The sequence below is a fragment of the Equus quagga genome, chromosome 4, assembly GCF_021613505.1.
Source record: "Equus quagga isolate Etosha38 chromosome 4, UCLA_HA_Equagga_1.0, whole genome shotgun sequence".
NCBI lineage: Eukaryota > Metazoa > Chordata > Mammalia > Perissodactyla > Equidae > Equus > Equus quagga.
In genome coordinates, this window is record NC_060270.1 from 120,950,750 (window position 1) to 120,976,696 (window position 25,947).

General features: G+C 33.8%; 1 protein-coding gene across 1 annotated transcript in view; it reads right to left on the bottom strand.

The window, feature by feature from the left end:
* Positions 1 to 25,947, bottom strand: part of NCKAP1 (NCK associated protein 1) — an 82,281-nt gene that overhangs the window by 43,146 nt on the left and 13,188 nt on the right. The window contains exons 2-14 of the mRNA XM_046658449.1: positions 20,201 to 20,293; positions 19,943 to 19,999; positions 19,043 to 19,185; positions 18,869 to 18,959; positions 14,835 to 14,972; positions 14,004 to 14,052; positions 12,351 to 12,507; positions 9,544 to 9,600; positions 7,617 to 7,713; positions 7,144 to 7,250; positions 6,280 to 6,412; positions 3,606 to 3,687; positions 1,933 to 1,991 (exon numbers count right to left, since the gene is read on the bottom strand). Coding sequence (XP_046514405.1) covers positions 1,933 to 1,991; positions 3,606 to 3,687; positions 6,280 to 6,412; positions 7,144 to 7,250; positions 7,617 to 7,713; positions 9,544 to 9,600; positions 12,351 to 12,507; positions 14,004 to 14,052; positions 14,835 to 14,972; positions 18,869 to 18,959; positions 19,043 to 19,185; positions 19,943 to 19,999; positions 20,201 to 20,212 — 1,182 coding nt within the window. The 5' untranslated portion in view covers positions 20,213 to 20,293. The remainder of the gene's footprint in view (positions 1 to 1,932; positions 1,992 to 3,605; positions 3,688 to 6,279; positions 6,413 to 7,143; positions 7,251 to 7,616; positions 7,714 to 9,543; positions 9,601 to 12,350; positions 12,508 to 14,003; positions 14,053 to 14,834; positions 14,973 to 18,868; positions 18,960 to 19,042; positions 19,186 to 19,942; positions 20,000 to 20,200; positions 20,294 to 25,947) is intronic.

Genomic DNA, 25,947 nt, shown 5'->3' on the forward strand with positions numbered 1-25,947 from the left:
CTTCTAGGGAATGAGATTGGGAAAAGTGTAAACTTTGACTTTATACTCTGGATACTTTGACTTTTTATAATGAGAACATACTACTATAATTTTAGAATATACCTATTTTTAAAATATGCAGTTATTTAAACACTGGGTGACAGCTTTATCATAATTACTAGAACTATTTAACGGGCAAATTAAATTCTATCATTAAATTTACAGTATATACAAAGATTTTAGGCTTGAATTTTAAAAGCCCTTAAAAACTATTTGTGTGAGAGTTATATATTAAATGAAAACTTTAAAAGTCTAATATCATTTATTTCTGCATTTCAGGAAAATGAAGCTTTTGGCACTAGATCAGGGGATGTTAAACTATGGCCTACGAGCTGGCTGCTTGTTTTCATAAATAAAGTTTTACCGGAACACAGTTATGCCCATTTGTTTATGTATTGTCTACAGCTGCTCTCATGCTACAATGGCAGAGATGGGTAGTCATAACAGACTATATGGCCCACAAGCCTAAAATTTATATCAATTGGTTCTAGATTATAAATGTCTTGTCAAAAAACATTTTGTGCTTTCACTTTAGAATTAAATATTTGAATTAGGATAATCAAGATATTGGGATTTAAATATCTGGATATTTTAAAATTATAATAATGTACTTTATTCAAAAATCCTTTTATATTGGCATAAGTTAGAAATATATTTATCCAAGTTTAACTAATACAAAATGTTTCTTCTATATACAACTTAATAGCAAAAAAGCAAAAACTTCGATTAAAAAATGAGCAAAGGATGTGAATAGATATTTTTCCCAAAAAAAATACAGATAGCCAAAAGGTACATGAAAAGGTGCTCAACATTACTCATTATCAGGAAAATGCAATCAAAATCACAATGAGATAATCAACTTACACCTGTTAGAATGGCTATTATCAGAAACATAAGAATAACAAGTGTTGGAGAGGATGTGGAGAAAAGGGAACCCAGTGCACTGCTGGTGGGAATGCAAATGAGTGCAGCCACTATGGAAAACAGTATGGACGTTCCTCAAAAAATTAAAAATAGAAATACCATATGATCCAGTAATTCCAATTCTGGGTATTTATCCAAAGAAAACAAAAACACTAACTCAAAACGATATCTGCACCCCCACGTTCACTGCAGCATTATTTACAACAGCCAAGACATGGAAACAACCTAAGTGTCCATCAAGGGATGAATTGATAAGAAGTTGTGGTAGATGTATACAATAGAATATTATTCAGCCTTGAAAAATCAAAAGGAAACCCTGTCATTTTCAACAATAAGGATGGATCTTGAGAGCTAATTTATGCTAAGTGAAATAATTCAGACAAAGACAAATAACATATGATTTCATTTATACATGAATCTGAAAAAAAAACAGACACACAAAACCAAACAAACAAAAAACTAAACTTATAAATACAGACAACAAATTGGTGATTGCCAGAGGCAGGAAGCAGTAGTGGGAGGTGGGTAAAATGGGTGAAGGTGGTCAAAAGGTACAAACTTCCAATTGAAGTCCCAGGGATGTAATGTACAGCATGTTGATTATAGTTAATAATACTGTATTTATATTTGAAAGTTGCTAAGAGAATAAATCAAAAGTTGTCATAAGAAAAAATAAAATTTGTAACTGTGTGGTGATGATATTAGCTAGACTTATTCTGGTGATCACTTCACAATACATATGTATATTGAATCATTTTGTCGTATAACTGAAATTAATAATGTTATGTCAATTATAATCTCAAAAAAAATTTACTCTACAAGATAAAGAATACGGTAGTTACACAAAAGAAGTTTTTTCAATAGGTATACAACAATGAATATTTCTTCACATTAAGTAATGTTTTCATGTTTACTAAGGTAGTCAATAACAAACCAGAATGACAATGAAAACTATTAAGTTATTCTTACCTGTAATCTAAACCAATCTAATCTCATTCCTCTGAAATCAAATACTTCCCCATCTTCAACTAGGACGACAGAAAAAAAGATTACAAAGCAAATCAATGTCTTCACAAACCTATAATCACATTTTAAAATTTAAGTGCTAAGACAATCCCACTTCTGGGCATACATACAATAGAAGTGAAAGCAGGGTCTTGAAGAGATATTTGTACACCTATGTTCACAGCACTGTTACTGACAACAGCCAAAAGGGGGAAGCAACTCAAACATCCATCAACAGATGAATGCATAAACAAAATGTAGTGTGTGTACACAATGGTACATTCTTCAGCCTTAAAAAGGAAGGAAATTCTGACACATGCTAGAACATGGATGAACCCTGAAGACACTATGCTAAGTGAGATAAGTCAGAGACAAAAAGGCAAAAACTTATGATTCCACTTATAAGACATATCTAGAGTAGTCGAACACATAGAAACAGAAAGCAGAATGGTGAATGCCAGGGGCTGGGAGGAAAGGAAAATGGGGAGTTGTTATTTAATAGCTATAGAATTTCAGCTTTGTGAGATGAAAAAGTTCTGGAGATTGGCAGCACAACCGTGTGAAAATACTTTTGAGTGTACTGAACTATACACTCAAAAATGGTAAGAGAATAAACTTCATGTTATGTGTATTATACTACAACTTAAAAAAAAATTTAATAGCTAAGACTATTAAAGTAATTAAAGTAAATGGGTAAAATAATTCTCAAATCCTAGAAAGATGGTGATAAAGGAGGCAAACATAGACTTCTCTCCTAATTCTCAGTTTGCTTACATGTCAATTTGAAGGAGCTTGAGGAACCCTGTGAATAGAAACTTTGGATAGCACACTGAAGTTCCACAAAATAACTCTATATAAACAAAACATCACCAGGGAAGTTTATAGTTGTTTCACTACTTCAGCATGATAACCATAAAGATTGATTAAACTAAAATGAATATATTCATTACTCAGAAATTTTCAAGGTTTCTGATAGCTTTTACTTAAAGATTATAAAACTAAAACATCACTATCAATCTATTGAAATGGAGTCTTCAAGTAATGGAGAGGCATTCAAGTATAGGACATCAACTTTTGAGACTGACAGACCTGAACTTAAATCCCTATTCTAGTATTAATGCCTCTTAGAGCTTGGACAAATCATCTTAAATAACTGAGAGGTTAAGTCTCAAGCCTTAAGTTTCCAAATCTGACAAATAAAAGTAATAATAGCTTTTTAAAAATGATGCAGATAAAAGAGAGTAATTACATAAAGTGCCTGGCACAAATTAAATATTTTACCAATGGTATCCATTATTGTCATATGTAATGCTTGGACCAACTATACCCTTTGTTATGATATGAGATACTCTTTTTTTTTTCCCTTCTTTTTTAAATAAAAATGTCCCTTTTCCTCCTGCTGGATACTAAGAAATTTCATGCTATAATTCTTATGATTTTTATAAACATCATCACACATTCACTTTGGAAACTTTTGCTTCAGAGAGACAAAAGTTAAGACAAAAGAGAAGAGATTAAACATGTCCAAAATTAAGATAAATGATTCTATAAAAATGAATTGTTAAATCCTCTTCTTAACAGTCAAATTTGAAAACCTAATTACAAAACATTATGCTTTTATTTAAAAGACTCATTACCTTGTTTTACACTCAGGGAAGTCATAGTGTTGACAAAAGAGGACATGATGATCGACTCATCTTCAGGGCAAACCGAAAGATTCTGGAAAAAAAAAATAGTAAGGTTAAAAACGCCTAGTTGGGAAACAACTCATAGGTGGTCCATCAACTGCTGAATGGATAAACAAACTGGTATATCCATACTATGGAATATTTTTCAGCAATAAACAGGAGTGAGATGCTGATACACACAATAACATGGATGAATCTCAAAAATATTATGCTAATTGAAGTAAATCGAAAACAAGATTACACAGTGTATGCTTCCCTTTATATGAATTTTTTTGCTGAGGAAGGGTCACCCTAAGATAACATCTATGCCAATCTTCCTCTATTTTGCATATGGGTTGCCACCACAACATGGCTGACAAGTGGTGTAGGCCCATGCCGAGGATCCAAATCCATGAAGCCTGGGCCACTGAAGCACAGCGCGCCAAATTTAACCACTATGGCATGGGGCCAGCCCCTGAAAATTTTTTTAAAAGACAAAAAGTGACAAAAACTAGATGGATGGTTTTGAGGGGTCTAAAAGAGGGAATCAACTACAAAGATGCACAGAAAATTTTTAAGTGCTGGAAACGTTCTGTCTTGACTGTGATGGTGGTTACATGAATGTACAGAGTTGCAAAACTTCAAACTGCATACCAAAAATGGGTGATTTTTATTGTATGTAAATTACACCTCAACAAAATTAGGACCAAAAAAATCCCTCTCAAACTGGCCAAAAAAATGAATATTTGAATACATCTGAAGTGGACGTTAAATAATAAATTTTTTAAAACGTAGATGCTTAGCTTACAAACTGCATAATTTTCAAAACATTAAGACCTACACAATAATGTAAATGTACATAATGTCACTATACTGTACACTTAAGAATGATTAAAATGGCAACTTTTATGTTATGTGTATTTTATAAATAAATAAATAAATGTAACCCCTATTACAATGAACTATATTAATAGGTTAATCTTACTTCTAATTTTAAGTCCTAGCAAATGGTTAAAAACACCATGAGTATACTTTACAACAGAAGAGGGAGGTGAAAAGCTCAGGTGTTGGAGTTAAGATGTGAGTCCAAATACTGGCTCTACTACTTATGAACTATGTGATGCTGATCAAATTACATAAGGTCTTTTTTCTTCAACAAATAATGATAACTATACCTAACCTCAGAGTTGTCGTATATTATAAATTATAGTATAGTTTATAGTATAATTATAAATTATAGTATAAATTATACTATCAATAAGTTTGCCAATCATTAATATTAGTATGATTATTGCTGCTACAACTATTACTATAATTTCAGAAAAAATAAGAAATTCTCTCAACGTTGTTAAATCCAGCTTGTATTTAAAAAAATACCAAAAGATATAGAGTGACATAAAATTTTAACATCATAACTTAAATCTGTAAAATTTATTACTAAATATCCAACTAGCCACAGCAAATGACATGAAACCAGCAGTCTGGTTTACTTTTTAAACTGTGATAGCCCGACAGCCTCTGATTTATCTGGTTATGCAGTAACTGTTCAAATAAAATTACAGCAAAGCAATAACACTCTAGGGATAAAATCAGCTTTTCTATCCCCTTTTTTAATGGACATTCTAGAAAAGAAGCATCTGAGCTCCATCTAGTGGATAAAAGGAGAAACAAACTAGTTTAGGATAGTCACCTATAAGCTGTATATAACTCAAGGTAAACAATTACATGAACAATTTTTCTATCCATGTTTGTATTTTTAGGTAGGTTTGAAAGAAATTACAATTTCAAAGTATGTTGTTTCTCTGGAAAACCAGCAGTTTTATAGTAGTCTTAACATAAAGAAAATTTGTGCTGTTCTTCCTTTATACTAGTTTTTAGACATCTGTGATTTTATAAAATGAAGCAAATAACATACTATTGTCCTTACACTCAGTTTATTTGGCGTAAAAATAAAATAAATTTACATTAAGATGAAAAAGACTGAACAAAGACATTATGGAAAGTAAAAAAAAATGCTAAGACTAAAACTCCAAAGATGAATATCCAAATTGAAAATAAAATTAAGACATTAAATGAGGACATGTAGATAAATTTTTCTTTTACTGGCCAATCTCTGACACACTTGCAAAAAGATTTATCTTCTATTTTCCTCTAATACTTAATTGTCAATTATAATGTCTCCATCATCTCTTTTTTATCTCCACAGCCTCTGTCCAAGTTCAGGCTCTCCCAGGCTCTCAGCAGCCCACCGCAGTAATTCTGATCTCTGCCTCCGCCCTTGGCCTGCAGCAATCCACTGTCCACACTGAGCCCGGGTGATCTTTCTAACTAGTAAAAGTGATTTATGACTAAGGCCCTCTATAATTTGTTTACTGTACCCCCACCCCCAAGACAAAGAATTATTCCCTGCATTGTGTTCACTCTGAGCTTCGTCCACACGTAAGCCTAACACCTACCACACGGGACTACAACAAAATGTTTTTTCCCCTCTAGAAGATGATCCCCTTGACAAGACATGGCCATAATTTATCTCTGTTTGTATCTCTGCCACTTGGGGCAAGATTATATTTTATAAATGCTTACTGAGCAAACAAATCAGTTACTAGAAAGGAGGGAAGGGAGAAGAACATGAGAGAGTTTTTACCTGCACAAGTTCATTGAGGACAACGGCATCAAAGCCAGACAGGTACTGCACGTAATACCTCTGCATCACAGGCCCATATTTCCTGACATGTGCTCTAAGCTCTTCCATGTAAAATATCAATTCAGCAATGTGCCTTTTTTAAAAATTCAAGAAACATATTTCAAAAAATAAGTCCATTGCTATCAAGGAAAATACGAAATGACTTTGATATTACTACAAGAAGTTTTTCTCTTAGAAAAAGCACTGTCAAATATTTAATGTTGATTACTTTCTTTTAAAATTATTTCATATGAATAAAGAAATCACGGAAAGAAAAAAGAAAGCTAAGACTAAAAAGCTGATAGAGGAAAATCCAAATGAAAATAAAATTAGAACATGTCAAATTCATCATTTAAAAAAATCACAAATGAAATAGGATTAGAAAGAAACAAGATTTCCCTGTATGCTCTTATTTCTCTGCTTCATTTATTTAACTCCTATTGAGGGACTGTGGACTAAAATGAAAGAAAGACATTTCAAATGACACACTCGGTTGCAACTCTACTGTTAGGATTCTTATTTAAATTGTGTGGTATATCATTTTGAAAAGTGAATTCCAATGGAAATATTACTGGGTATACAAGGAAAGAAATAAGAACTTTATGACAACCTAGGGTACTGGAGAGAAAATATTAAAAGCCCTCATTTTAAGCTAAAGTTGACTTTGCATTCTAATTCATATCATCTAATGATAGATTACAAATATTCCTCTATTATGACAAACATGAAAAGCCCAAAAAAAAGCTTTTCAAAATAATTTTACTTCAAAGTCCCCAAATTCCATAGCCCATAAGTCAAAATACATTTTAAATATTGCTAACTTACTTATCTATAAAGTCATCTGCACTCTTCTTTGGCATGTTATCTGCATGACGAAGTAGCCAGATAATTTCATCACGGGCAAAGGATAATGCCATAAAAACAAAAAGTGCCTAATTAAAAAAAAATAACATTGCTTACTCTCATGCAAAGATTAAGAAAAAGAAAACCTATTCATAATCTTTCTCCAAGTGAAAAGTCATTGGCAAGAAGTGATAACATCAAGTTCAAAAGACAGAAATGAGAGGACAGAAGAGAACTTGGAAATATGTATGAAGGAAAACATGCACATAAGAAGCAAGGAAAATGCAGGAAGTGTGATGGACGAGTGTCAAGTCAGCAAAATCACTCTCAGCTAAATATAAAACCCTTTTATATAGTCCCTCACTCCAACTTTAGTAAAACCTCACTCAGAGGTAAGAAATTGTTTTTCAAGTTTAATATGGCACACTTGTAGTTGAAATAATTAAATCAATTACCTTGGGACCTAGCAAGCCAGGTTGATCAGACAGGACAGTAGCCAATTCTTTCAGTGCAGACCTTAAAAACTTGCGTCTTTCTCTGTGCATTGAACCACTATAGGAAAAGACACCATTACAGTTTATCCGTTTCTACCGAAATTACTATTGGCAATTAAAGAACATCATTTCAGGCTCAACTTGCAAAGTTTTCTTAGAAAGCAGAAGCCCTGAGAAGTGTCATCTCTGTGTTTGTCATTAAACAACTTTCCAATCTTACATTTACCCTTGCCTTTGTTGTGCTGCTTTTGTGACTGTGTTTATTCTGTTATTCTCCACCTATCAAAATCCTACCCAAATTTTAAGACCAATCCATCAAGAAGCATTTCTCAACATCCAGATGTCTATTTCTGAATAACTTCTACAATTTTAGTATCATATAGCCTAGCACTTTATAAACCAAACTGCGAAATCCTTGAAAGCAAGCACTGTCCTACTATATAAATTTTTGTCCCCTCCACATAGAAATCACTAAATATAATTTAATAAATATCTGATTATCCATACCCTTGTTTATTAAATATATTCCTATTAAATACACAAAACTGACTAAACAAGAGCTATATTCAATAAACATACTGGGATGAGATCTATTTGGCAGTCTTGTCAAAAACAGAACGATGAGGCAAGGAAAGAATAACCTTAATATTTAAAAATCCCACGTATTTTTAAAATAAAATGGAAATTAAAAAGAACTTAGTCTCACATATTACCATGGGGAAAAAAATTACAGAATGTTCTAAGTATTCCAACTCCTCATACTATGCAAAATATACACTGCTCCAAGAAAGCTTTAAAATTTAATAGGTGCAAAAAATAAATGGCCATACACACATACACAATGCATATGACAAAAAACCAAGTATAAGAAATTTACAAGCAATTACAAGTTCTTACTATTTATAATTATTTTATATAATAAAGGGAATAAAAATGTGTTACTTTTAAAACTTCATAAAAGATAGCTATATACCCACAATAGGGTCTATCTTATGAAGAAGTGATTGATAATCATATGCATTTGTGTAGGTCAGGAAAGGAATTCTAACACATTCCAAAGTATGTTCTCTGTATCAGAGAACGATTTTTTAGAAATATAAGCACTTCATTCAAGAGAAAAAAAAATACATGAGAAAATGATACAGCACAGACAGCAATGAAAAAAGACAGTTTTAATTCCCAATATCCATGCTACAGCCTAAACCTAAATTCTAAAACTTCTTGTAGTTTATATTTTCATCTACGATAACAGCGCTTGTGTTCTCTCTGCTTTATAGAAATACTGATGGATCAGATAAGGTTGTCACTGCATTACCTAGGCTCATTGGAGAAAATATTCTACACAAGTATACCATATACATACCAATTAAAATGAAATATCAAATTATAATTATTTCATAAGGAAATTCAAAAGTTCAAAGATCTTAAATACACTAATTTCTAATTTATCTATTTATTAATCAAATATATTTGCTAAAATTTGGGAGAGGTGTGGGATTAACATAATTTATAAAGTAAATCCCATTTGGAAGAGTGTGAAGATATGTCAATTTTCATGAAGTAGTACAAAAATAATCAGAATCTGCAAAGTACTAGCAGGGGAGCACAGTAGCAGTAAGAAACATGAACGCTATCTAAAATAGAACTCCTTTGTATGATACTTCCTTAAGCATTTTTATCAACACTTCGAAAATATTTAACACTTGTCTGTACTAACTCCAAGATTACTAGATACTGAGATTATATACTTATTTTCATTGATTGAAAGTCCCCTACTTCGATTACCACACCTTGCACATCATTAATTTGCATTTACTTCAACAAATAACACTTTAAGAAAGGAATTCTTCTTGATTAAAAGTACTATAGATAAGACAAAACTACTTACGCATGTGACACAGCTGCCTCTTTGCATTCTCTTATGTCATTAATACGCTTATTATAGCTATGTGCAAAAAAAAAGAAATGGAACCATGTTAATCTTAATTTGATCAATAACAGCAAAAATAAGTCAATCAAATACCAAAAGTCAATTAAAAATGACTTATTATCAACAATAAAAACTGGTTCTCAAACTGGAAATGGATGGAAGAAACTTACCTACATCCTTTCCTACCACTTTAAGTACCCAAATCTTCCTGGAAAAGTATCTCTTACTATATCAAATCCAACAATAAAATTGAACTTCACAAAGCAGATTATTTTATTAAATATATTTCTTTAATCCACAATAGAGACATTAAATTATACTTCCAATGTAACTAACAGTGATTTCCAAAAATCTAAAGTGCTGACAAGGCTATTACTTCTGACTTTTTATGCCATCTCATAAGCATTAATAAGATCTGAAAGGACATTTACTAGTGATTAACACTAGTGACTATTTGGGAATAGGGGTTTTGTGGTGGAGAAAACTGGAGCAAGAAAGCATTTGACTATTTTAAATTATTTTAAGGAACAGAATTATGGGTGATTTTTACCTACCATTTTTTTAAAAAACACTTATTTTTCAAATTAAAAAAACATTTAATGAAAAGAAAGAGAACACCAATATCAAACAATTTAAAGGTGGCATCTAAAAAATAAGTACTAATAACTATGTTAGTTTCATGAATACTAGAGACAAAACCTCAAAATTCCTAAAATGCTAAAGAAATACTATCGACTCCTAAATTAAGGACTCTAAGATTTACGTGTTCTCTGAGCAAACATCCAAAATAGTATACTAATTCTGTAATCACTGACCTTTATAATTAAGGAGCTTTTATACTGATGTTTTGATTTTTAACTACTATGATAATTCATATTTTAAATTCAATTGATCACTCACAATTTAATAAAAAATTAAAACTTCTCAACTTTAAATACAGAGATTTTTGAATGATAAGTTTAGCATTAAAAAAGCATAACAGGGGGTCAGCCCCATGGACTAGTGGTTGAGTTCAGTAATGCTCTGCTTGAGTGGCCGGGGTTAGGTTCCTGGGCACAGACCTATACCACTTGCCAGTGGCCACACTATGGCAGCGACCCACATACAAAACAGAGGAAGACTGGCACAGATGTTAGCTCAGGTCGAATCTTCTTTAAGCAAAAAGAGAAAGATTAGCAACAGATGTCAGCTCAGGGGGAATCTTCCTCAGCCAAAAAAAAAAAAAAAGGCATAACAAAAAAAAGTTGGTTTCATGGTGCCATTAAACTTACTTGTACCATACATAAGCTCATGTAATATGCACAGACTACCTGATTCTAAATGTTTACATATATTTAAATACGATTATTCCACAGAGAGGTTGTCAATATGCTAAGACATCATACAAGTTTCATGATTTTCAATCTGAATCAATTAGAAAATGAGAGAGCCCACATGACATAGAATATTTCCAGGTACTCCACCGTCTAAAATGAAAGCCAAATAAGAGATGAAAAGTACCTAGAGCACTGTTTCTCATGTTACGACTAAGAGACTATCCTCATGAGAATCTCAGAATCACCTTTGGTGAGAGAAATCAGAACAGTGGTCACCTGAGAAAGTGGCTTGGGGGAGGGGGACCAGGGGTGACAGTACTGACCAGAAAGAGGCATAGGAGAAATTTCTGGGGATAATGAAAGTGTTCTATACCTTGATCTAAGTGGTCACCTTGAGTATTCATATGCAAAGTCACTGAGCTGTACACCCAAAATTTATGGATTTTTCTATCTGTAAATTTGCCTCAATAAATTAGTGGGGGGAAGGGTAAACTCCTTTAACCTTTCCAAGATACAGATATAGACGGTGAGGGGTAATGCCCAGGAACCTAGATTTTAATTCGCAACCCAGGGTAATTCTTATGCACACTAAAATTTGAGGCAGCATACTGGCTTAAATTATTAGTGCAGACACATCTTTATTTTTTTTAATAACTAAGAGATGCTTTATTTTATCTCAATTTCAGTAGGACATTACTGAATTAGATATGAAATAAATGTAGGTACATTCCATTTCTATCTGAAGCTAACAAGCCCAACATAATTATTCAACACTTTCAGGTACAGGGGATCCCAGGATATTTTGGATGCTCCCAATTTCAAAAGATTTCCTAATTGTTACTAAGTCTGAACCCAACTTGGCTTCTACATACTGGCTACAGAACCTCAGGTGGAAAGAAATGCAGGCATTAAAAATTTCAAAGGAAACAAATTTCTGAGAATTATCTGCTTTACAGAGAATGAAGATAAATTAGTCTCCTGCAATATCTTCTTATTATAAGGAAAAATGATTTTCTATATACCATTGGTCTGACTTCTCTAATTATTATAATTCATTTAATGAAGTATTTTTGATTGAGTCACATACTTTCACGAACACAGTGTATTCTAAAATAGCACTTCTAAAAATTTCAAAACTCTAAAATGTATGGTGTTTTTAGTAACATTTATGTCTAAAACCATATTACGATTTGCAAAAGAGTACATATCTTCTTTCTCCTGGAATACAAGTTTCAAAAGGGCAGGAACACTAGATTTTTTAATCTGTGAAGTTACCTGTAAAAAACATAATTACTACCACACTAGGATGTAAAACCAACTTGCTGGACCCGTAAGATGGTACTAGCTATGTCTTCTTGCATGATATGACCCTTCTCTAGCCCAAAACTTCAATAGATAATCCACTCACTACTCTCTCCAAAAAGGACAGAATAAGTGAAAATGCCATACCCTCGTATGTTTACAAATAAGTCTTCTGCAGCTTTGTGAATGTGGAAAACTTCATCCCGAAAGAGAGAGAGGCAAGAGCTACTTTGAAGAGCTAGCTTCCAAAGGTTCAGTGCTGTTGCATCAGTATTTAGGATCCCATGGCACAAAATAAAGCCAACTTTAAATAAAAAGAAAAGTAAATACAAATATGAAAGTATTCCAAAGCTATTTCCGTTATAGGGTAGCTTTTCAAAAATACAGAAATATAAACACAATCACTAAATTGAGGCTTTTAAGTGACGTATACATGTAAGATGGCAACAATATTTCTCTTTTTTCAATAATAATTTTCTGTACTCTGCAAAATCAGTTCTTTGAATCCACACTGACAAAAAAGGAAAAAAATACTGCTTCTGGGTTGTGAAGGAAGTCATTTTAATAAGTGAGTAAAAGACATTTTCAGAAATATTTATAAAATATTTTAAGCCAGAGACCAGAAGTTACTAATTAACAGATAACATGATAATCATTACAGCTGTTAAAATAACTGAAAAGTAAAGCTAATCTACTTTTCTAAATTACTAGAAGAAATGAAATACCATCTTGCATTTTCATATTTATAGGTTACTAAATAAGTCTTTTCACATATATTCTCACATGATCATCCTGTGGAGTAGATGGAATAAGTGGTATCCTTCTTTTACAGTTCAAGAAATGAAGGTTCAACGACTCGCCTAAAGATATACTAATAAAGTATTAGAGCTAGACTTAGCCTCAAATAATTACTGTTAAAGTCCAAATCCGTTCAATGTATTATGTTGCTATTATATGAATTCAAAAATCTCTTTGACCTTTTGTTATCTAATTTGGAAATTCCACACAAATGTGTAATCCTGAATACGTTTGTTGATGTCCTCCCTGGCCCTCTTTATTTGTGGTAATTCTACTATTTCATTTCCACTGTATTTTATAAAAGTATCAATCCAAACAACACTCAAAAAGAAAAACTGGTCCTTCACCATAGTTTAAGAAACACTATAATAAAAAGTCAACAAATAGTATCTAAAGGTTAATAAATCCAGAAAAAAGAACTACAAGAACTAAAAAACACAAACTGCTCAAAAGTATTCCCCCTGCCAGTGGATCTGGGGGTGGTAGAAGGAATTATATTGTAGCAATTCTCATTCTGTGTCACATCTGTGTGTCCCTGGTGTCTATTTCCTCCATAGTTTGTGAACTTCTTAGGAAGAGAAACTAGTAATTTTATACCCCATGTACCTAACAAACTGCCAAACATATGAGTCATTTATTATACATGCTCAAGTAAATTAAAACCAAAACCTTTAACCGAATAAATGCAATAGTTAAAAAAATCATTAAAAACAAAACAAAAACTTAGTTTTGATGGCTATGTTGAGAGGCAATATAATGCAGACCATAAGCTCTGCAGTTAGCCTGAGTTCTTACCTTGTCTTTGTCACTTACTAGCTGCGTGGACTAAGCTCCAGATCCTCCTTTATAAAAAAGACTACCTACCCGGACTGGGTCAAGGAGAGGCCTGAATGAGATACTGCACACAGAAGGCTTGGCACAGAAGTAATACGTGTTACCTGTTACTTTTCTCTAACACTTACAACCTGAGGAGTAATCACAAAACTAACCGATTTTACTTACAAATAATCCATTTTTCCATTGCATCCAAAGAGAGATATTCACAAGGCATCTTAAAAAGAGAAAATATAAATTTGTGGTTTGGAGAAAATCTAAAAAAAAATTCCATATTAAGTCACTCTCCTCTTCCTCCTGAGAATTCTTACTCCTCAATTCTTGGCTCAAATACCACAACAAATTTGAAAAGATGGACAAAAGCTTTATAACCTGTATTTAAACTTGCAGTCCATCAGTTGAGAGCTGTGCCCCTTTCATGTTTACACACCCTGAAACCTCTCTTTAAAAATACTGTTGCCAAATTGTCCTCAATTTGGTAAACGACAACTTCCAAATTCCCCAAGTCTATTTCAGAGTTTGCAGCATTCCCAAGGATAAACTTTCAGTCAAGTTAAAAAAGATTTAGGTACATTGATGCTCACTGTCTCACCCAAATCAGTAATTATGTGTGTGTTCTCCATATGCATAACACCTATGTTCATATACAAAGACTGAAAGGAATATAACAGAATATAATAATTTTCTCTAGTTTGTAAGATTTGAGGTGATTCTTGTTTTCTTCTTTATAATTTTCTGCATCTTCCAAATTTTCTACCATAAGAGAACAAAACAAACTTTAAGAGAAAATACTCATACTACTAACTGTATTAACTTAGCATCAGAATCTAGAAATAAAAAACTAAACAGTATAACTTAACTACTCAACATTTTACAATAAACTTCACTGACAGGTTAATACTAACTGGAAGAAAAACTGCAACAGCACTGCTTAACTGATATTTTTCAAAAAATCAACTTCACTATTTTCATTCAAAAAAGGGAAAAATGGAACCATACAGTGTCAGACTGTGCAGGATTAAGCATTGTGCTGGGTGCACTGATGAGACTCAGTAACTGGGCATTTCTCCATTGGTCAGCTGAAAGATTTCTTCGAGGATACACCATCTGAAGAGAGATTAGTGCATCTGAAAGAGACTAATTAAAATAGGAAAAAAGAAAGTTGAGGAATAAAAATGTTTTTTTCTTTTTTCATTTAAATTCCAGCTAAAACTGTTGTGCACTTCTAACTGAACCATCATAAAACAACAGAGCCTAACTACAACTGTGCTCCATATAATACATGATGAGGTGGGTCCCAGCTACTCTCCTCTAGATTTTTTATTTTTTTTAATTTCATGAAAGCTACATAGATTCTATACTCCTGGGCAAGAGTTTAGCTCAGGAAATCATGTTACTTTCTTAAAGGTTAAAATGTTTAGCAATGTTGGGATCTTTATTTCAAGAGGGGTAGAGCGCCTGGCATCATCCTTTCGTGCACATCATTTTTTACTTTAATAGGTCTCACTGAAAGAAACACATTACGGTTATATGACTAAGTGTTAACAGAGCTCAACACGTTTCAGATCTCTCCAAAGAGTGTCTTATAAAAATAATCCACTGTACTTTATCTTAACAAACTACTTAACGTCTATTTGCCATTTGGTCTGTTAATTACATCTTTTTTTTTTTTTTTTATTAATGTTATGATAGATTACAACCTTGTGAGATTTCAGTTGTACATTTTTGTTAGTCATGTTGTGGGTACACCACTTCCCCCTTTGTGCCCTCCCCCAACCCCCCCGTTTCCCTGGTAACCACCGATCTGATCTCCTTATCAATATACTAACTTCCACCTATGATTGGAGTCATATAGAGTTTGTCTTTCTCTGACTGGCTTATTTCGCTTAACATAATACCCTCGAGGTCCATCCACGTTGTTGTGAATGGGCCAATTTTGTCTTTTTTTATGGCTGAGTAGTATTCCATTGTGTATATATACCACATCTTCTTTATCCAATCATCAGTTTCTGGGCATGTAGGCTGGTTCCACGTCTTGGCTATTGTAAATAATGCTGCGATGAACAGAGGGGTGCAACGGATTCTTGAGATTTCTGATATCAGGTTCTTAGGATAGATACCCAGTAATGGGATGGCTGGGTCATAGGGTATTTCTATTTTTAACTTTTTGAGAAATCTCCATACTGTTTTCCATAGTGGCTGTACCAGTATGCATTCCCACCAACAGTGTATGAGGGTTCCTTTTTCTCCACAACCTCTCCAACATTTGTCGCTCTTGGTTTTGGATGTTTTTGCCAATCTAACGGGTGTAAGGTGATATCTTAGTGTAGTTTTGATTTGCATTTCCCTGATGATTAGCGATGATGAACATCTTTTCATGTGTCTATTGGCCATATTCATATCTTCTTTTGAGAAATGTCTGTTCATGTCCTCTGCCCATTTTTTGATCGGGTTGTTTGTTTTTTTGTTGTTAAGCAGTGTGAGTTCTTTGTATATTATGGAGATTAACCCTTTGTCGGATAAGTGGCTTGTAAATATTTTTTCCCAATTAGTGAGCTGTTTTTTTGTTTCAATCCTGTTTTCCCTTGCCTTGAAGAAGCTCTTTAGTCGGATGAAGTCCCATTTGTTTATTCTTTCTATTGTTTCCCTCAACTGAGGAGTTATAGCGTCCGAAAAGATTCTTTTGAAACTGATGTCAAAGACTGTTAATTATATCTTTATCATCAAGGCATTTAATGTTTTATTTCATCTGCTTCTTGCTTGCTTTGAACCATCTTTTGCTATTCATCCCTGCTTCCTAAAAATTCTGTACAGAGTGATTCTTTAATCTGGCTGCACATAAACTGCCAGGGTAGTTTGTTCAGAACACAGAATCCAGGGCTCCACCTGAACCTTAGTGACCCAGAACCTCTGGGAGTAGAACCCAAGAATCTACATTTTTATTACACTCTACCAAATGATTCAGAATGTTTCAGAAATCCTAGAAAGTACAGTACAGCTTTTCTATCAGAACTCTGAGATATCATGGAACATTGAAAAAACTAAGACTAGGAAATAACTGGACAAATGGACAGTTCTCCTCAAGTAATTATTAATAGTCTTGGATATGCTAATGGCTATGGAAAACTTAAAAAGATCCAACAGCCTTTAAGGAAATAATCATCACCTAAGTGGGGAAAGGACCAAATTTGAAGTGGCTAAATACAAACAAAGCCATACGTGATCGGCGAAGTCAGAAATGGACCCAGAGAGAGAGAAAGAGAGGAGGAGGGCAGAGAGCTGCAGACGAGGAAGCAGCACGGCCGCAACCCGCAACCCGGGAGGCAGGGCCCAGCCAGGGCATGGCCAGTGCGCTGAGAAACCTTGATACTTCCACCCACAATGCTGATGTTCACTTCAAAAATGTCGTCATCCACCAGCCTCTTTCAAAGTAACGACTCAACTAATTCCAAGACATTAAATCCATATATCTGTGGGTATAATACAGTTATGCAAAGAACTAAAATGGAAATGCATCTTCAAAATTGTCATGGGAATAAGAAAACTGAAGGAAAATTCTTGGTGTTAACTGTATATGAAAAGAAGTACAGATTCATACAAAACAGTGTATTATTGAAAAGTCTAATTCTCATTATTCAAAGAGAACAATGGACCAAGATTCTAATATCCTGGGCTTTAGCTCTGGTTTTGCCACTATGCTGCCAAATGGCTTACTTTGTCATGTCACTTCTCCAACACTCTATTTCCTTATCTATAAATAATGAGGATGTACGAGAAACCTATAAATTTCCTTGATGTGCTTAGGAACTATGGTTCTTTAAATTAGCCCTACCACAGAGAAGCCGTAATGGCAAGACTCCTTAGAACCAAAATTATTTCATTAAGAAGTATTTTTTAATATATTATAAAAGACAGACATTCCAAATTATTTCCAGAAAACTCCTATGATTTTTTTTCTCATTAAGAGGCTATATAATATAAGTGCCAGCCCTGGTGGACTAGTGGTTAAGTTCAGCACGTGCCCCTTCAGCAGCCTGGGTTTGGTTCCCAGGCACGTACTTACATCACTCAACTGTCAGTGGCCATGCTGTGGTGGTGGTTCACATAAAAAAAGAGGAAGATTGGCAGTGGATGTTAGCTCAGGTTGAATCTTCCTCAGCAACAAAAGAAAAAAATGCTAACAGAGGCTCTATTATAATAATACAGCTAAAATTTATCACGTTATGTAACTAGTTTTATGAAGTAACTCATTTAGTCCTCATAACAGTCATTTGAGGTAGGTACGATTACTACTCCACTTTTTACAGATAAGAAAACTGAGGTCCAGTGAAGTTGGCTAAGTAACTTTCCAGATATTATACAGTTAGTAACTGGCAGAGTTGGGATTGGAACCCAAGCAGTCTGGTATGGTATGAGAGTAAACATTCTAAAATACTAAACTTCACTACCTCTATACTCTATACTGAATCTAGAAACTATAATGAATCAAAATATTCCTGAGTCTCTACACACAATTCAGAATCTAATCAACTAGTTCTCTGGTTCACAATTAGATAAAACCATGCATAGCTATTACTCATATACCATTATAATTTTTTTTCTAAAAGAAGTTTATCACTCTAGTATCCATCCTTAAGCTATCTCATAAACATATTAAAGCCCATCTAAAAACCAGCTCTTTGGGGCCAGCCCAGTGGTGCAGCAGTTGAGTGTGCACATTCTGCTTTGGTGGCCGGGGGTTCGCCGGTTAGGATCCCGGGTGCGGACATGGCACTGCTTGGCAAGCCATGCTGTGGCGAGCGTCCCACATGAGGTGGAGGAAGATGGGCACAGATATTAGCTCAGGGCCAGTCTTCCTCAGCAAAAAGAGGATTGGCAGATCTTAGCTCAGGGCTAATCTTCCTCAAAAAAAAAAAAAGAAGAAGAAGAAGAAGGATCCACAACTAAAAAATGTGCAACTATGTACCAGGGGGCTTTGGGGAGAAAAAGGAAAAAATAAAAATAAAACAAATAAAATAAAAACCAGCTCTTACCTTGCTATGGGGTACAAATTCTTCCATCATCTTCTTTAAAGGGTTTTCATAATCCACAATCATCTGACCAAGGCGTGGATATTCTCGATCACTTAAAATAGACATATCAAATTTCACTGAGCTGTAAACCATCAAATTGAGAATTTCACAGAGATTGTTATAATGCAGGTCTACCTTGCTCCATGGGTCATTTCATGAGCATAGTTGTATAATCCAATGATTGCCTTCCTTTCTTCAATTCGAGACAGTAGTATCATCAGTGTTGTATAGGTTATGATCAAATCTAAGTAGTTCTTTGTTAAATCAAAGTTTACAGTCTAGAAAAAAAATGTCACATTTAATGCCTTCCTATTTCATAAACTTTTAAACACACACACACATCTTCATGGCAGCTATAAAAGCAAATAATTTTATATAGTTACGTGTTTCATCCCCATTTCTGAAATTCTAACTCTTTTCACCAAAAATATGCCTAAAATTTGGGAGTTACAGATAACAATTGTGTTTGTGACACAATTTTATGGATGAAAAAGAATTTGTGATTGCCCTATTCAAACTGGTAACAGTTTAAAAGGACAACCAAGAATAATAAATACTAGAGGCCAATCTCACTAAGCAAGAAAAAGGAGTATTAAATAAATAAGTAAATAAAAATAAGTAAATAAAAAGTAAATAAGTAAATTAAAAAGTTCACCATTAAGTCAATAGAGAAGTTTTCAGTTTGCCTTCCTATATCAAGAAACTGTCTTCTTAAGAAAGTTTCTATCAAGTATGCCTTTTATAGAGAATAATATTATCCAGAACTCTTTTTAATTGGGCCTTAAAATAAAATACTAAAATTAACAACTATTTCCCAATACGTATAAGACATATTCAGTGACGAATAAACAAGTAAAAATAGAGAATGCATTATAACTCCTTACCTTAGAAAACAAGCAAATTAACAATGCTAAAACTTTATATACCAGCCATGTAATAGCCATGTAAATTTTCTCTAAAGAAAAGCATTTGGTCCCCTTAGTTCTACTAGAAACAGGTAAGAGAACTGAAAATTTTTCTGAAGATAATACTTACAATATCAAAGAAGACTTGGCAAACATCAATAGTATTCAGCAATTCACAAACATGGTCCTGAAAATAAAAGCTTATTTTAATCTGTAACCTTTACAAATAATATTAAATTCAGAAAACACACACAAATAAAATGTATTTTAAACTTCAGTTCTAGAAGAATTTCAATTTTATTACTTACAAGTGACAAAGTAATTTATAGAGTTAATGAATATCAAATCTACCTCTGAAATACTAAATTTCATATATTAAAATACATACCTTAAATTCCATAACATCTACAAATGTGAAGTAATATAATGCCAGATTTTTCAGAATCTCTGATTTTTCTTTCTGCAGTTGTGCAAGCTGTTGCTGTAAAAACAAAATAAGAATGCACTGCTCATTGAGAAGAAAAATATTTAATTTTACTACAAACTATCTTCTTTTATGATTGCTATATGGAAGCACAAGCTTTTAGAACAATATTTCTAATATTAAGGCTTTTTAAAAAACTAAAATATTTGAGACAGCAACTGCTAATAGTGATCAGCAACTGACAGTGTGAGGCTCTAAAATGAATCGAAGCAGATTAGTATCAAACTGCACTACTACTAAGGAAAACTGGAAAATGTTAGGAAAACAATAATTATCAAACGAACTCTTTAAAATAATTAAAAACAACTCATGAGCATGATCACATTACTACAAGTGGGAGAAAAGAAAGCGAAAAATGTTGTAACTTACACTACAAAAACAATATGCTTTATAAATTTGGAACTTACCAAAAAGAACATCCAGGCAAAGCCACGTTACGCATGCAAAATAAAATGTAGATACAAACATAAAATACAGTAACGGTTCCCTGACCAGATCCACAAAACACAATACAGTAAACAAAAGCAAAAACCACAACAACAAAAAAGAAATGAGAAAGAAGCAAAACTGGAGTTAAGACAGTGGTAAATGCATGAAAGAGGGAAATGTGAATACAAAAGACAAATGTTATTTCAATCAACTGTATTAAATTTATAAAAGCCCTACATTTTTTAAAACTATTAATATGATTTCTGAAAGAATCCAGCCATATTTAATGTCCTATATGATAAGACTGCCAGAATTACAATAAACCACCTAGAACTTTGATACTTTGAGTGTAGTCTGTAGAACAGTAACTTCCACATCATTTAGGAGCTTGTTAGAAAAGCAGAGTGCAGGCCCACCTCAGACCTAGCGAACTAGAAGCTGCCTGTTTTTGATTTTGTTGTTGTTATTGTTGAGGAAGATTAGCCCTGAGCTAACATCTGTGCCAATCTTCCTCTATTTTATACGTGGTCTGCTGCCACAGAGTGGCTGATGAGCGATGTAGGTCCATGCCAGGGATCTGAACCTGGGAACCTGGGCTGCCAAAGCAGAGGGCACTGAACTTAACCACTACGCCATGGGGCTGGCCCCCAGAATCTGCCTTTCAACGAGATATCCAGGTGACCTGAATGCACATTAAATGCCTGAGAATCACTTATCTAGAACCTAAGTAAACCAGAAAATATGGGTAAGTGATTTGAAATATCAAACCTGCTACCAAAGCCCACACAATTTGAGGCCCTCATATGGTTCTTACCTACACAGAAGGGTTGGGTAAGAGGTGCTATACTTAATTGTGTTGAACCATTTACGATAAGCCAGAAAATTTACAGCAGTAAGCGTAACATCAAGAGAAGATTAAAAAAAACTACAAAAAGACTATCTAAAACAGCAAACACAGCAGTCTGGTAGACCCAACTATTATAGGGTAAAATACCCTAAATATTGCAGTCCCTGAAGACATTTAAAGAAGTAACTATGTCTGGAAAACATGTGTAAATGAAGTACCTCATCACTTCCCCTAAATGCCATAGAAATTAAGGTATATACTTTCAGTGATGAGTAACTGCTCTTAGCTTTAATTATGAGAGTAGTTGACTTTATTTTCACAATATATCTGTTTCAAAACAATTCTATGCTCATATGCACATTTTAAAATCATTACCGTAACTCAACATCAAGCAGATACTTATCTAAAAATGATTCTACTTCCTCAGATTACACAACCTTTACCTTGTTCAACATGAAACATTTATGCTTGATGTCTTAGTCCTTTTCCCTGCTTTTCAGTACTTTAAATTTGAGTTTTGAAATATAACAGGTAAAAGCAGACTCATAATAATGAGTTAAGAGGCATAATTTGGTTGCTACTGGGCTTAACTATTTTTCCCTTCAATTTCAGTGTCCTAGTTTGGACAAAAAAATGACACAGTCACCATCATGCTGTGGGCCTGAATGATCTTTTATACAAAAAATCTAATTAAGAACCTAATAGCCAAAGAACTTAAAAGAATCTTCCCACAGTTATATAATGACATAATGACAGGCCAGGATTGGAAATTTCATTTCCTTACCCCTAATAAAGTTTTTTTTCTACCATCTACGTGCCCACCATCTTTTTTTTTTTCTTTAAAGATTTTTTATTTTTTCCTTTTTCTCCCCAAAGCCCCCCAGTACATAGTTGTATATTTCTCATTGTGGGTTCTTCTAGTTGTGGTATGTGGGACGCTGCCTCAGCATGGTTTGATGAGCAGTGCCATGTCCGCACCCAGGATTCGAACCAACGAAACACTGGGCCACCTGCAGCGGAGCGTGCGAACTTAACCACTCGGCCACGGGGCCAGCCCCCCACCATCTCTCTTTTTAATAATAAAATCTCACTATGGTCTACATTTCTCATTCAACTTTATTTCCCCCCAAATCATATGTAACTAGCCTCTACAGTGCCTAAAAAAGTTTATTGAACTAATGGATGCCTGAATTCAAAAGAATTAGTCAAGTTTTCAAAGCCCTAAACAATTTGGCCCTAATTGACCTTCCCAATCTAAATTTCCCCTACACCCATTCACACACTATACGCAATATCCAAAACAAACTATTTCCTTTTTCCATACACATCGCATGTTTTCTCTATTGAGACGTCCAAATTCCAGCACTCATTATATGTCCAAATCCGCTACCCCTAAACTACTCAGTATAAATGTTAACCTCATTTTCAAGAAACCATCCCTGATTGAACTTCTTCCCTGAATGCAAATAACATCTCCTTCCTTTAAATGTGTACAATTTCTAATAGCATCACTTTCTACTTTCTATCATAGTTATCTCCAACACCATAAGACAATGTACCAAACTCAATTTTTTAATCTCCACAGCCCATATCGTACAGCTGTGCACAAAAAGACGTTTCCAATATAAACATCTATCAGATGAGTGATTATGACAAATTTAAAAGATCTGTACATGTTAGCGTGAGACAACAAGTTTTGGTAGGTGATGCTAGAAAGCCTACCTACCTTTTACTGTGCAATCACGGCTAAACAGGCAACTTCTCAGAGCCTAATACCCTCATCATCAAAATGGGAGCTATTGTGGACGGTTAGCCAAAATAAACACATGAAAAAATCTAACAGTGCCTAGAATCTAGAAGCTACTCACTAAACAGATAAATAACAGGAGGCTCACAGACCACTCATTCAAAATAAGCAAAAATAAAGCTATTTTAAATAATCTCAATACTACTCATAGTACTTCTAATGAGAGCTGATACTAACTAAGCATGCATCTTTGCCAGGCATTGTTCCAAACATTCTACAAGTATTTCACACAATCCTCCCAACATCTCTTTGGGATAGTTACAATTATGTTCCCTATTTAATGAAAATAAATTCTATAAAGCTCTGCATTAAAGAGTTCAACTATAACAACAAAGAACAAACGGTCTACAATTCTCTGGCTTCAACTGCAAAAAAAAAATGCTATATTTTAGTTCTTAAAGTGAAGGAGAGTAAATACTCCCCAAAAGTATTTAACTTTAGGTTCAACACCAAGAACAAGGTTTTCTTAATTAATTCATCATCTCATTGTTTTATAGCCAACAAAAAGCAAGAAATGGTTTAAGAACATAGACGAATAATAAATTGTTTGATGTTACAGAAAAGAACATTAAAGAAGTACAATTCTGAGAAGAATTGATTCTATTTACTAACACTGTAAAAGTATACCATGGATACATAGGTTAACTATATTAGCAAAATACTTGTACAATGCTTTCATTAAAATTTCTAACTATGGATTATTATTCTTAACATTCAAGTAAAATGTGTAAAAACTGAAAATAAACAAAATAAACAGCCACGCAGACAGCAAAATATCTTCACACTGAAAAATCCTGATAATTAATCTTTGTACAATTAAGCATTTCCATACAAAAATAAGTAATCAAAAATTGATTGAAATTTAGTATTTATTAGTTTTCATTCTTTATTAAAAAAGTAGTGGCAAATTACAATAAAGAACCAATGACTAAGGGAGCTAACTCACTGATTTTCAACACAAAGGAAGGTGGCTTCGGTTCTTTATTCACCCATTTCAATTACTTTCTTTTATCATCGAAACTGCTTATGCATAATAAATTTTTTCTTGATCTAAGTTATGCTAGTATTTTGTTCCTCTTAAAAAACAACCAAGTATTCAAGTTTGGTTTCAGGGAAAAGTTTGTTCAATTTCTTAGTATGATACTCAAAACCAGGCCTTTTAAAGTAAGAGTCCTCAGAGGCTATTTGCGTAAACCTCTTTTACAGAACTATCCAGCTACCACCCTAGTCATCAACTGTCATCTGGACTACTACAGTGGCCTCTAACTGGTCTCTGTACTTCTGCTCTTGCCTCTTCAGTCTTTTCCACGTAGTAGCAGGAGAGAGGGCATTTTAAGGCAACACACTACCCCGGAAAGATGATTCCAATGATGGTTATGCAACATCTTAACACTGGGTGAAGAGGATACAGGAATTCTCTGTACTACTCTTTCAAATTTTCTTTTCACTCTAATATTATTTCAAAATACAAGGTTTTTAAAAGATTTCAACAGTTTCCTATCACACTTAGAATAAAAAACAAAGTCCTTACCAGCACTTCAGAGTAAAATCTAAACAGGATCCCTACCTATGTCTAAAACCTCATCTCCTTTTGCACTCCTCCAGCCTCACTCTGTAGTTGTCATGCTGTTCTTCCTGCGTGCTCATCAAATGCATCAAGCTCAGCCCCACCTCAGAGCCTTTGCACTTGCTCCTTCTCGTGACAGGGATGCTCTCCTCCACTTCACAGAGCTCACTCCCTCACTTCACTTCTCTTCAGAAGTCACTGTTAAGCACTCTTATCTAAATTAGTCTCCTCACCTTCTTACTCTCTAACTCCTTAGCCTGGTTTCTATTTCTTCCTACTACTTATCTCCAAATGAAAGTATGTATTTATTCACTTTAGTTGTTTGTTGTCTAACATCCCAATTTGAATTTAAATTCCATGGGGGCAAGGACGTTTGTATTATTTCCTGCTGTACCACCAGCATCTAGAATACTGGCACACAGGAGATGCACTACAAACGAATAAATAAATAAATGATCCTCAAGTTTCTCAACATAAAAAGTCACAGTCAATTTTTAAATTGCACTGCTGATTATAAATGAATGCAATACCAGTTATCAATTCATGTCTCAAATGAGTTTACATATCCTAATACAAACAGAGTGGTGATTTAATCCCTCGAATAAATCTCCAAAGTTGGGCAAAATATGTTTTGCCCTTCCTGGATAGGAAAGCATAAAAGAAAGAAGTGAAATACATCTAAAGAGAATGACATACTCCTATTGAATATAAGCGAATCTCCAAAGATTACCTAAAAATCCAAATCAACATAGAGATTAGTCATTTTTAAAAAGGTTCATAGGACTTGGTAGGACTTTTCTTTTATCATATACAAAATATTGACTTCCACTGGCAGTCAATATTTCAGAAATGCTTTTTTATCTGAGCAAAGAATCATAAAAAAAACTTCAGGGAAAGTTAACCTAACACTTGCCTAGTAAATAAGCGTTACCAAGTGTTTGAGATTTGTTACTAAATTTAATCCTCATAACTATTTTTCAAGGCACACTTTTTTATTGTGG